This window comes from Siphateles boraxobius, unplaced genomic scaffold (genome assembly GCF_051911475.1).
Source record: "Siphateles boraxobius isolate OS27281-9 unplaced genomic scaffold, OSU_SipBor_1 46, whole genome shotgun sequence".
NCBI lineage: Eukaryota > Metazoa > Chordata > Actinopteri > Cypriniformes > Leuciscidae > Siphateles > Siphateles boraxobius.
In genome coordinates this window covers 3,306,254-3,318,552 of record NW_027509097.1, presented here as the reverse complement: position 1 = coordinate 3,318,552, position 12,299 = coordinate 3,306,254, and the positions used below count along the sequence as shown (strand labels likewise).

At 37.1% G+C, this 12,299-nt stretch overlaps 1 protein-coding gene across 1 annotated transcript in view; it reads left to right on the top strand.

The window, feature by feature from the left end:
- Positions 1-516: 516 nt before the first annotated feature.
- The window catches only part of cdh10b (cadherin 10, type 2b (T2-cadherin)), a 56,768-nt gene continuing 44,985 nt past the window's right edge, over positions 517-12,299 (top strand). Inside the window, exons 1-2 of the mRNA XM_077200315.1 lie at positions 517-760; positions 7,567-7,905. Of these exons, the coding sequence (XP_077056430.1) occupies positions 7,708-7,905 (198 nt within the window). The 5' untranslated portion in view covers positions 517-760; positions 7,567-7,707. The remainder of the gene's footprint in view (positions 761-7,566; positions 7,906-12,299) is intronic.

The window sequence follows — 12,299 nt, the reverse complement described above, 5'->3', positions numbered from 1 at the left end:
AGAGAGGGAGAGAGAGAGAGCGAGCGAGCGAGAGAGAGAGAGAGAGAGAGAGAGAGAGAGAGAGAGAGAGAGAGAGAGAGAGAGAGAGAGAGAGAGAGAGAGAGAGAGAGAGAGAACAGATGAAAGAAAAAATAATACACCGACAGACACAAAAGGAGGTAAAAAGACAAGTAGAAATCAAAAAGCATTGGGAAAATTTAAGACAAAGGGACTAGAATAAGAAAAGAGAGAACAGTCAGACAGCTCTCTCTCTCTCACAGAGTAAGCTTCAGGACAATGTTCAGTCTTACAGCGAAAACTAAGAGGGAAGGTGACAAGCGTGGAGCTTATGCTAAGGAGATATAGAAGTTGCCTGAAAACCCAGCGGAAAACAATGGAGTATAGACAACGAAGGTAAAACCCTCTCTCTCTCTCTCTCTCTCTCTCTCTCTCTCTCTCTCTCTCTCTCTCTCTCTCTCTCTCTCTCTCTCTCTCTCTCTCTCATCAGTCCCTCCCTCCCTCTCCCTCTCCGGCTCTGTTGCTCTTGTGCTCTCTCGGTCCCACTCTTGCTCAGACGGATGAGGAGAGTCCGGAAAGAGAGCAGTCATGTACGTAATTTTCTCTCTCGCTCGCTGAATCTAAAGGTTATCATTAAGACAAATGTGCCCTGCAGAGTGGTTGCCGTGGAGATCATTTTATACTGGAGGAACTATTTGATTAAAGAGTGGCTAAGACGGATTTAAAGCAACTGAGAAAGACGTGGCAAACGCGAAAAGAGAGTGTGAGTACACTGTTGATTAGTTTCTTTTGCAGGTGGTTTCAAATAATATGCGTATGATCTAAAGAGATAGTTTAGTCGCTTTTGAAATGACTCAATGCCATATTTACAGTCAAGGACTTTACAGGATTTATTGAGGCTTATTGAGTTTATATTGTAGAAAAAATCCTGGGTAGGAACTGTTAAAACTGTTTTTGTGCTGTGTTGTTGAATTGTTGAACATCTCTAGACGCTGCATTGCTTCTACTTTCAAAAGATGTTTACTATTCTTGTTTGCCAATACAGAGGCAAAATGATGTCATTTTAGATTAAAAGGCTTGTTTCATTATTGCTTTTATGATAATTTTTGTTATTTAAAAAAAAAAACTGTATTTCTACACCCAGGTAAGATTGTTATAGGTGCATTAAAAAATAAAACATTAAGTAAAAGATTTGTCTAAAAAACTTCATACTGGCTGGCTGCACTCCTCTGCTCTGCAGTAATTTTATTTGACAATAGCTGTTATGAATCCTGCAATTAAACAAATGCTTTTGCTTGATTCTGATAAGCAGATTATTGCTTTGACCTGTGTGTCATCTGGCAGCTATTTTACAGGCAGCCTCAGTTTGAAGATAAACGATGTGCGTGTGTGTGTGTGTGTGCGTGTGTTTGCAAGAGATAGAGTGAGAGATGTACTGAAATATTTCATAAATATGTATTGCATTGGACACAGCTAGAGTCTACCCCACTGCTCATGCCTAATCACTCACTCACTGTTTTTTTCAAACACACACACACACACACACACACACACACACACACACACACACACACACACACACACACACACACACACACACACACACACACACACACACACACAAACGCACACACACACACACACACACACACACACTAGGCTTTGCTGCTGTTAAATACAGCCGATCAACTGGATCTCGGTATTGGAGGTCATTAGTGAGTGTGGTCATTATTGTCCAACACAAATTAACCTCTAGAGTGCTTGCTGCATTTCTGCGTTCTAAATTAGCCACACTAATAGCATTTCTTTCAATGCAAAACGATTCACTTGGAAACACACAAAAGCCTGTGAATAGAAGATCTGTCACTGACAGCATACACATTTAGGAGACAAATGTCTTGGGAGATCTTTCTTTCTGGAAAGATACTTAATTATAAAGATTATAATATCTCTGTATTTTCTCCATGAGATTAAACAATACAAATGGAGACCCTCTGCTTCTCAGATTTTTTCCCCTCTGAGAAAAACTTCCTAATAGTCTCTCATGGAAGAGATCTCAACAATGTCTAAAACATTGCTCAGATTTGCGAGATTTCAAAGTCAGAAATTTAGATATGAACTTATGAAATTTTGAGCTATTCACAAAAATTGTATAGCTTCACTCTATCACATCAAGAACTTTAGAGGTGCTTCGTGTATAACACATTTTATGGGATCGTTTTATGGCTTTAGTTAAATTATTTAATTGTGTTTTAATGCATTGTTTATTAAAATGTATGAATTAAGCAGCTCGTAAGACACATTATTGTTAGAATTTTTTTTTTTTTATTATTATTACCTGTTAAACATTAAAGTATTGTGAAATTATTTAAGACATTTCTCCTTATACATATAACCTTTTTGGAATTAAGTGTTCTTTTAAAATTTAGTCAAGAACCCATGGATCCACATAAGAACCTTTTTCTCTAAGAGTATATTTTGACTGGATGACAAAGGTGATGCATAAAGTATTTTCACTTTCTAAATAAAATCTGCCCTAAAATTAATATAAAATTGATATAAAAAATAAAAAAGGCCAATCAGAATCCACTTCCGAATCAGAATTAAGTCTTCAGTACAAAATCATTAGCATTTATTTTTACCCTTTTAGACTGAAGACATATGATATACACAGGGAAACAGAGCGAGACTCAGATACAGAACTTTCAGTGTTATCTGAGAGAGAGTTAGCTCCACCAAGTGGCTCAAAATTCTGTGCTAAGCAGCAATGAAGATCAGTCTTCCTCATGTTGATCTTGAATCTTTTTAAGGCGTCATGACTTTACTTTCACAAGCAAACATTTAAAACCCTACAAATCCTGCTGCCACAAGCCCCAGCCCTAAATTTAAAGTGATGGAAGGGCTCTGCCATATTAAATGTTAAAACAAAACAGACTTAGCCTCCATCTTTATCTGACAATGGCAGAGAGATTGATGCCCTGCAAGTAATCTGGACAGACCAGGAGGCTGCTTCGATTGTGAGATATCAGACAGGCCTTGGGCAATATTTCAATCTTTTACACCACATACAGTCTATGTATTATTAAGCAATTAGTTAATCCTGTTCCCAGAAGTTCTCCCGTCAAACTTATGAGCTGCATAAAGTCTCTATCATTTAAAGCTTGAGATGTCAAAATCTCAAGGTCAAGAAAAAAAGAAGCACCAAAAAACTTTACCCGAGCAATAATAAGCACGACAAATGCACAGACACAAGCTGCCGTATCCCAAATATGGCTCCAGACATCCATCAGAACACAGTCAGGTGTGGACAGAAATAACCCAGTTTCCCTAAATGATCCGTGTCTGATATGGTCTTAGGGGGAATATTCTAAGGAGAGAAAGAGGAGGGGGTGGGCGGGGGGGTGGGGGGGTGTAGCATGAGTGAACGAAGCCGTGTTGAACTCTGGCAGATGTATTCCCTAAAGACAACGCTGCCCCAGACTGCTTTTATAAACCTTGGGAGAAATATAGCAGTACCTTGCAGACAGGACAACGGCAATTACATAGACTATGGGTCTGTGTTTGCGGTAGCGGTCTGATCCTGCAGACTTTAGTGGTGTATCACTGTCAATCAGGCCTGCAAATTACAAAACGTGAACTTTGTTGTACGCCTGCAAAATACCGCTCTGCACAGGCACAAAATGTTTTGCGTGTCACACAGATCAACTGGGTCATCCGTTTGCAGATTTCAGAAGGACAACGCGCCATCCTCCCTGCCAATTAATTCATAATTATATAGTATTACCTCATTATGCCTCGACTAGCATATCCACACACTCCTAAATTCACATATACACACTAATTAGACACTCTTAATAGGACAAGTGAGAAGATTCTTCCTCCTCGCTCGACTCCCTCGCGCATCCCTCGTTCCTCCCCTTATATAGTATCAGGGATCCTCCCTTACAGCCTCTCATAAACAAGTGTTCAATGCACTAATCAAAGTGAGATAATTACGTGACAGTCCTAAACGTCTGGCAAGAGATTTTTTTTTTCTTTGTTGTATGGTAACAGGCAAAATACTAATAAAAAAAAGATTCACTGGCCTAATGCTTAATAGGCATGCTGTATCAAAGATTAATATCCAGAATGCTATTAAACCTCAAGGACAGCCTTGAATGATAATTAGAAAATGCAATCATGAGAATCACCACGCATAAATTGGTGCACACAATTGCGGGCATTTTTTCCCAGAACGTTCTTGCCATTGCAGAGGAAGGGCTAAACTAACATGAATTATTATTTTTATTTTTTACATTTTCTGGCACCCTGTCCTGCAGTCATCATAGTCATCACAATTTCCTGTCTGGGCCTTTTTACAAGTGTTAACATCTCCCCGGCAGAGCTGGATATAAACAGCACTTCTCACTCCATGAATATGTTGTGTAAACTTCCAAAAACCTTGTACAGCGTGTGATTGGATAACTCAACTCGCCATGCCTAATGAAAGCAAAAGCAGCCCGAGGAGGTAAACGTCAATTATTAAACAACACTTGTGAACAATGAGAACCACAAGTCGTTTGTGCAGTAAACATATGTGTGGATACGAATTTGTAATGGCTTAAATCTCATTTCTCAGATTGTTTAATAATCCCATGTTCTCTCATGTAATCTCAACAGCATCTTAAACTGTGCTTAATGTTGCCAGCATACCAAAGTCTCCAATAAAAAGTTTAATCAAATTCTTCCAAAACAAAAGTAGCTATCCTCATTTAAAGCTCTACTAATATATTTTAAGAAAATACCAAAATTGGGCATTGAGACCTAACTCTATTGAGAACTCTAACATTAAGAACATTAAATCTGAGGTATGCAAGAGTAACGTCTGAACATCAAGGGGAACATCATTTCATCAGTTCTACAATTTTAACCACACATGTCTGAAAAAGATTTAAAAAAAAAATCTCAAACTGTGCTCACATTTCACACTTTGAATATACCAACATCTGCAAAAAATAAATAAATAAAAAGAAATGGTTCTGATTTACTTATGCTATGCTATGTTAATAATTGTCTATTATGGCTATTAATTTCTTCTAAGGGATTTTAGGATAATCATCCGAGACAAAAAAAAAATATATATATATATATATATATGTGTATATATATATATATATATATATATATATATATATATATATATATATTTTTTTTTTTTTGTCTCGGATGATTCTCCTAAAATCCCTTAAAAGAAATTAATATATATGTATGTATATATATATATATATATATATATATATATATATATATATATATATATATATACTTGAATGAAACGTAACTGAGAACTCTATTAAAGGAGAATAATGTCAATTCTAAAACAGCATTCAGAGATTTTAGCCACAATTAATGTCAGCAAACTTGAGGAAACTTAAATAATAATAATAATAGTAATAATAATAATAAACAAATACATAAAATACATAAATAATAATAATAATAATATGTTTCTCCTATTTCTCAGATTTTTCTTTTGAGAAGAACATTAAGATACTAGACCAAATTATTATGAGTTATCTGTGCTGCTTTCCACATTCATTTTATAACTCTATACTCTTACTGTATGTGAAAAAAAATATATTTGTGGCTATTTATTTAGTTTAATGTTTTTTTTTTTTAGGGACAATCATCTGATAGAATAAACAAAGATACTTGAATGAGACATGAGTGAGAACTATGTTAAATCTCCTGAGCTATAAAAGGACAACATCTGACTGGATTAATGTAAAAATTTTAAACAGCGCTCATGAATTTGGATCCGCAATACATTTCAGCAGACTTCAGTAAAATGCATGCAATAAAGTACATAAAATAAATGTATAAATAGTAATAAATGTATTCTGGTTCTCAGAAATCTGCAATAGACTAAACTGATTGTGCTGCTATCCACATTCATTTTGTAGCTATACTCTCTTACTGAATGCGAACAATTTGTGCTATTTTTATTTTTCCGAAGCAATTTTGGAAAAAAGAGAGAACTTGAGAAAATAGAGATGACATTGATAGATAAATGACACATCACTGAGAACTGAATTAAATCCATCAGTGCTATGAGGAGGGGAGCGCCAATTAGCAGACTTCATCAGGTTTTGAAAGAGCGTTGCAATAAACATGCATAAATCAGAACTCATTTTTATTACTCTTTTGTCCATCCTCGCCCTTGAGCTAAGACCATGGATGGAAAACGTGTCATAGAAACCTTCAAATCAATCAAGTCGGTTGTGGACCATGACACTGACAGATGAATATTTATCTGTCCGTCAAGGTCACGCGAGACTTGGGCAGGTTTTTCTATGCCAACTGCTGATTACATGCTTCTCTATGACCCTTACTCCAAAATCAAATGTGGGCGGCACTTTTCCTACACATACACAAGCCGTCTCAGTTTTTGCAAAAGTGTGATTCATATACTGGATGTGAAAGGCTCAGAAAAGTCATGTTTAATTCATAAAGACCTCTGCAGACCTACCTAATGTCAAAGTTCTGACCTACTAGCTAACCATGAGCTGCATTGAAACATATGTCTGAATGGAAGATTGGGCCACAAAAGGCCTCCTCTGCTGGGGCTGACAAAATTCATTACTCGCATTAGCGAAGCCAGTGATTCCACAAATTACAAGTAGTCTGCACACTTTCAAACACTGCCTAGTGAATAATTCCTAACTTCATCCATATCTCATTAAGTAAATTATTGGATTCGTATTCACAAGACAATGTCATTTACATGCATAACTTCAGTCACATCAAATAGAACCAGAGCCCTAATTTGCTCTTAGACAAAGAAAGGAATGGCTTTGTTCGCTGAGATGGTCCCGTTGACACTGTGTGTGTTTTATTTCTCTTTTTTTTCACCCCCCTTTGCCTAGCTTAGCCTCCACTTCTTTTCTTTTCTTTGATTCGGATCGTTGAACAAAAACGCCACAACATTATGAATCTGCTCCTCGTTTGCTTGCAAGACCCCTGGAGACGTTTGCCGTAATGAATGCCTGTCAGGCTAACCTGGCTCCTTGGCCTTTTCCTGCAGACGCCTGGAAAATGGGCTTTCGTCAAATGAGGGAAGAAAGATTTATTAGGATTAACTTCCAAAAGCCAATAAATTATGCATACTTCCTCCAAATTACCTATCAGAACTAGTCCTAGAGGAGAGCGTGCTTCTGTGAACCGCTGCTTTTGCTTCTTTTATGCTAGTTTGTGACATAGAAGTAGAAGTCCTCAGCATTTTTCAGCAGTTCGAGTTTGCTATCGACTTGCTGCGTTTTGGCGGTAACTGCAAATCTATGCCGAGTGAGGAAAGTAAATGTTTAGAGATGTTCAAGCTCAAGAAATTCATCAATTAGAGACCACCAAGTGACTGCTGTGTGCTAAAATCACTTAATCAATTAATATTAATGATTCGTTTTCTAGTTAGCCAACATGACTTTTAGTCAGCTAACATACATTTACAGAGTGTTGTTGTAATATCTGGCACTTGACCCAGAGGTAAATTTGCAAATGAAATGCTTTCTTAAAGATCTTTTCTCTCCTTCACAGGCCCCAAGAAGACATAATTGAAGAGAATTAAGGATAAGATGCCCCATTTCGTCGGTCCCACTATTCAGCAGTATCTTCAACACAGAGCTCTGTTTCTTAATTGATTCCTTGTCAAGGACTCTCCAGGAGTGATCGGATACAATGATAATCAATCAAGTTACTTTCCTCCTGTTGTCCTGCTTGCTGGGCTGGAGCAGTGCACTGATCCGGCCGGTGCCTGGAATTAGCACGTTGGATCGGGATGGACAGACTCTACACCGCACTAAACGAGGATGGATGTGGAATAGTTTCTTTCTCTTAGAGGAGTGGACAGGAAATGGAAAACAGTATGTCGGAAAGGTAAGAGCTGTTACTCTTAGGGTTGAAGGAGCTGCAAATGTTGGGTACAGGTATTATATATATAAGCAAAGTTTTATTTATTTTTACCCCCTGTGAAAAAATTACTTGGTACAATGGACACAATCCCATGATAATGCATTGGTTGTGTTTCAAATGCCTTACAATGCAATTTAAGTGGAATATAAATCAAACAGTACCACTAAATTAGCATGTTTTTACCATCTTTATCATGGTACTTTTTCGAAGCGCCATTTTAGGCTGTTAGCACAACAAAAACATATAAAGTGTATTTTATGAGTGTACTTATAAAGTGACTATATTTCAAGCCATGTGTGTGTTTCCTTTATTAGTTCAAACAGTAGAGCATTGTGCTAACAACACCAAAATTCTGGAATCGATTCTTAGGGTTTCTTTCAATTTATACAATGGATTAAAGCAATTGCCAGATACAAAAATGGGAATCAAACCTGTGACTGTGGAGTTGCTAGCATCATGGGAATTAAAGTATAAAATATGAGCAGTTTCAGTCAGTCTGACCATTAACACACAACACAAACAAGCACAAAGTGTCAGTTACGAACATGACTCACGAACATCAAATTAACTCATACCTAGCGGATGATGCTTTCAGCATGATAGCTAATGATGTATTAGAAGAAAATCAATGATAAAAGGCTATTACGATGAATCGATGTGTGGGATACAAAGAGCCATAATAACCCTCTTTATATTAATGACCACATCCTGATGTTCCAAAACAGAAATTATTGTGTGCGTATTATTATTAACTCAAAGGCTTACAATATAACTGTGACCTGATAATAGCAGCTGATGTCCTGGCTTTCAACATGCATGAAAGATGCATTTTAGCTAAGATCAACTCGGGACATGAAACAGTTGAGAGTCAAACCTAGACGTGCCAGTTGTTGAAATGTGGGCCTACCAGTGCAACATGATTCGGTTAAAATCAAATGAAACTCGTATGGTGTCAGATCAGAGTGCAAAGCTTGTCAGGCCACCGGCATCAGACAACAGAGACAGCAGTAACAACCCTGCTGCATGCGATGAGGGGGCTGGCGCAGCCTGTTGACGGACAATTTTACGTCAAAGACTTCAGCTTTCATCATCGCATTCACTGTCCACAAGTTAGTGGGATGCTTTGGTTGGAGAGATGAGTGGTAACATAGACAGATCAACATCTCTTCCCCTTATGGTGCTGGGTTGTTTTTGTAGATAATACTGCAAGAAAATAAACATGCGAGCGCACGGAAAAAGAAAGGCGAGCAAGCAAGAGTGGGTGAGGAGAAAACAATAAATCAATCAAAAACGAGAATGAGATTTCGCCCTCATAGAGTTGCATTTTACGTGACAAGGCAACAAAACAGCGCTGACTGGGAAGAGTCCATCGGATGAGGAAGTGTCAGACTCAGCAGTGTCCTGGCCTCTTTCCCAGAGCTTTGATGCTTCTCTCTTTTCTCTAGCTCTTTTTCCTTCTATCTCTCCCTCTTTTCCTGGCTGCTGCGTTTCTCTGGCTTGACAGCAATCACATGCTTTTGGCCCGCTTCTCATCTACCGTCCACTCCCGTTCCCAATTAAAGTGCCAGAAAGACACAGGGCTCCCATAAATACTGTAGGAGGGCAAGGGAGAACGAAACGGCCACATGCTGGTTAGGGGAGACCACAATGGAGCGACTTGATCATCGATTCCATCCATTTCCCACCATTTCTTACTAGTGTGTGTGTGGGTGACGTGTTAGATCTTTTGTAGTCCAATAGATGGGTACTTAGAGCCCCAGCGAGAAGCCATCAAAGCCATTGATGTTTCTCCTCATAAAGATAATTCAGCATCCTTTACAGAGCATGTGGTATACTATATTTATGTCTATCCAACCAAGGCCTCCACTGGCCCCCCGACACAGACAAGCCCTAAAAGAGGATTTATTTTCCAGTGTGGAGCCAGAAATAATCCATAAAATGGGAAGAATATTTCCAATAAAACAACAGTCCACTCATCGCTTGCTTCAGAGGTCTTGTAGTCTATAACCATTTGATGAATTCATAAGAAACATCTACATATGGTACAACTAGACAGTTCAAGCTTAGTTCAACAGTAGTTTTAAAAGAAGTTAGCTACACAACAAGATACAAACAACAACTATAGTTAACTACATAAAAAATATATATGTTTTTGGCATTTATATAATATAAGCTGTGGAGTTTTCAAGTTTAATTGGTGGTGTTTCACTTGAGCAGTATTTATATTCAATTCACATTTATTTATTTGTATGGCGCTTTTCACAATACATATCATTTCAAAGCAGCTTTACAGAAGATGCATGAGTCCACATTACAATTTAGAGTGATCTGTTCACAAGAAGTTCTGTATTTCAGAAATGTACATATACAAAATCACAGTTAGCAAAATTAGGTTTTAGGTATTAATTTAACAATGTAAACATTCAATGCCGAAACAATAATCTCATTGAAGTAATGAATACTTTTTTGTTCATAAATTATTATGACATTTAGAAAAATGTAGCATTGCATGTTGATTCAGAGTTTGCGTCATCTGAAGTCTTCGCAGGAGTTGTCGCCGTCTCTTCATAGGTGTTGGGCATCTGCAATCTTCATAATAGGCTTCATCCAAACTGGAGCTGACACACTCTCTAGTTACCTCAAGATGGGCATCCCGAGATAAAACAGAGAAACAAATAGAAAATAATTTGCGTTGCTGCTGTTCATAACATTAAGCAAGACTAATCATGTGCATTTGAATTGATATAACTGTATAAGGTTAGGAGATGCATTATATGAATATAGGCTAACGAGATGCGTCTTTAATCTAGATTTAAACTGGGAGAGTGAGTCTGAGCCTAGAACAGTGAGTCTGAGCCCTGGAATCATTGCTTTATACGACATAAAGCAATGATAAAAATATACATTTACAAAAAAAAAACAAACACACCAATAAAACCAAAAAATACCCTTTATACAAACAGAAATAATGAGCCATATATTATTTTACCTGTATACACACACACCCCTAATAGTCACTGAATAATTTGCACAGAACTAACACTGCAACTAGGATGAATATTAAACTGAGAGATTCAATATTAGCACTAATGCTCCACAGAGCAAGTATACTATAATTTATAATTTAGTTAGTCCATGATATGTGAAAACAGCTACTGCCTTGAATTAATATGAAGCCGCATCAGGCAGAAATGCAAAATAAACAGGATTAAAGAGCCAGTTTTCTAAATGTAATTTTGTGATGACTCAAGCTTAAAACTACTGAGAAATATTTCACATTTTAACAGCACATACAATATGTGTATAATAGAGAAAACTCACAAACCAGAAACATCCTTCTGGCCATCCACTGGTCATTATGACCGCCCAGGCACCGTGGCCCTGTTGTGCAGAAAGAAGCTCAGAAGTGCTGAAGCCCGCCATGCATTTTGCCGCTTTTGTGTCATGAGTTTGATGTGGGGGCAGCGGCTCACATGGCGTGCCATCAGCGCTATTGATGTGAACAAAATCCTATTAACCTTCTCCAAGCCCCATAATGCATTGTGCAAATAAACCCATTCCCGTTTTCCCGGTGAGTTCTCTTCTTCTGTCTACCTAACCCTTTTGATCCTCTTCACGTTAATACTCGGCGCTTTAATAAAACAAAGAAAGAAAAAAAAAATAGAACGCCATAATTTTGATCATTTTTGTAAGCATTAATAACGAGAAGGCAGTAATGGCTCACATTTGAATGTTTAAATATTTAGCACAGGTTCATTAGGACTTGTCAGGATTATAAACTCATCTGAGCATGGAAAACCACATCATGAAGCGATAGAGGGGAAACTCAACTGCGTGTTAATCTGACAGTTGTAGCACTATTGCAAGTAATTATGTGATGTATTACATCAATTCTAAATATTACGTGTTGCAACATAATTACATGATAACATAATTCTGACATATATATATATAAATCTCTTCTAGCCTTAAACGACATTCTTACCGAACATTCATAACATATAAACACAACACACTTTTATGTTAGATGCGATCAATCACGATTAATGGATTTGACAGCACCATTTTTAATATCAATTTACTATACTTCTACTGCATTTTTACATTGATTTTTTATAGTAGTTTTTCTTATTTTCAGATATGAACTTGTGACCTGTCACTCCTTAACTAAAATATTACAACTGTATCAATATCCAGAACCATAGTTTTTTTTTGTAGTAATAATAATAAAAATTAGAAATTATTTTTAATAGAAATTATGTTTATAATTACTTCTACTGCAATTGTACTTTTTGTTATTTTCGTTCTTTACTCCTATTTTTATTTTCTTGTTCTTTGTTTTGACTTTTTACTCTTTA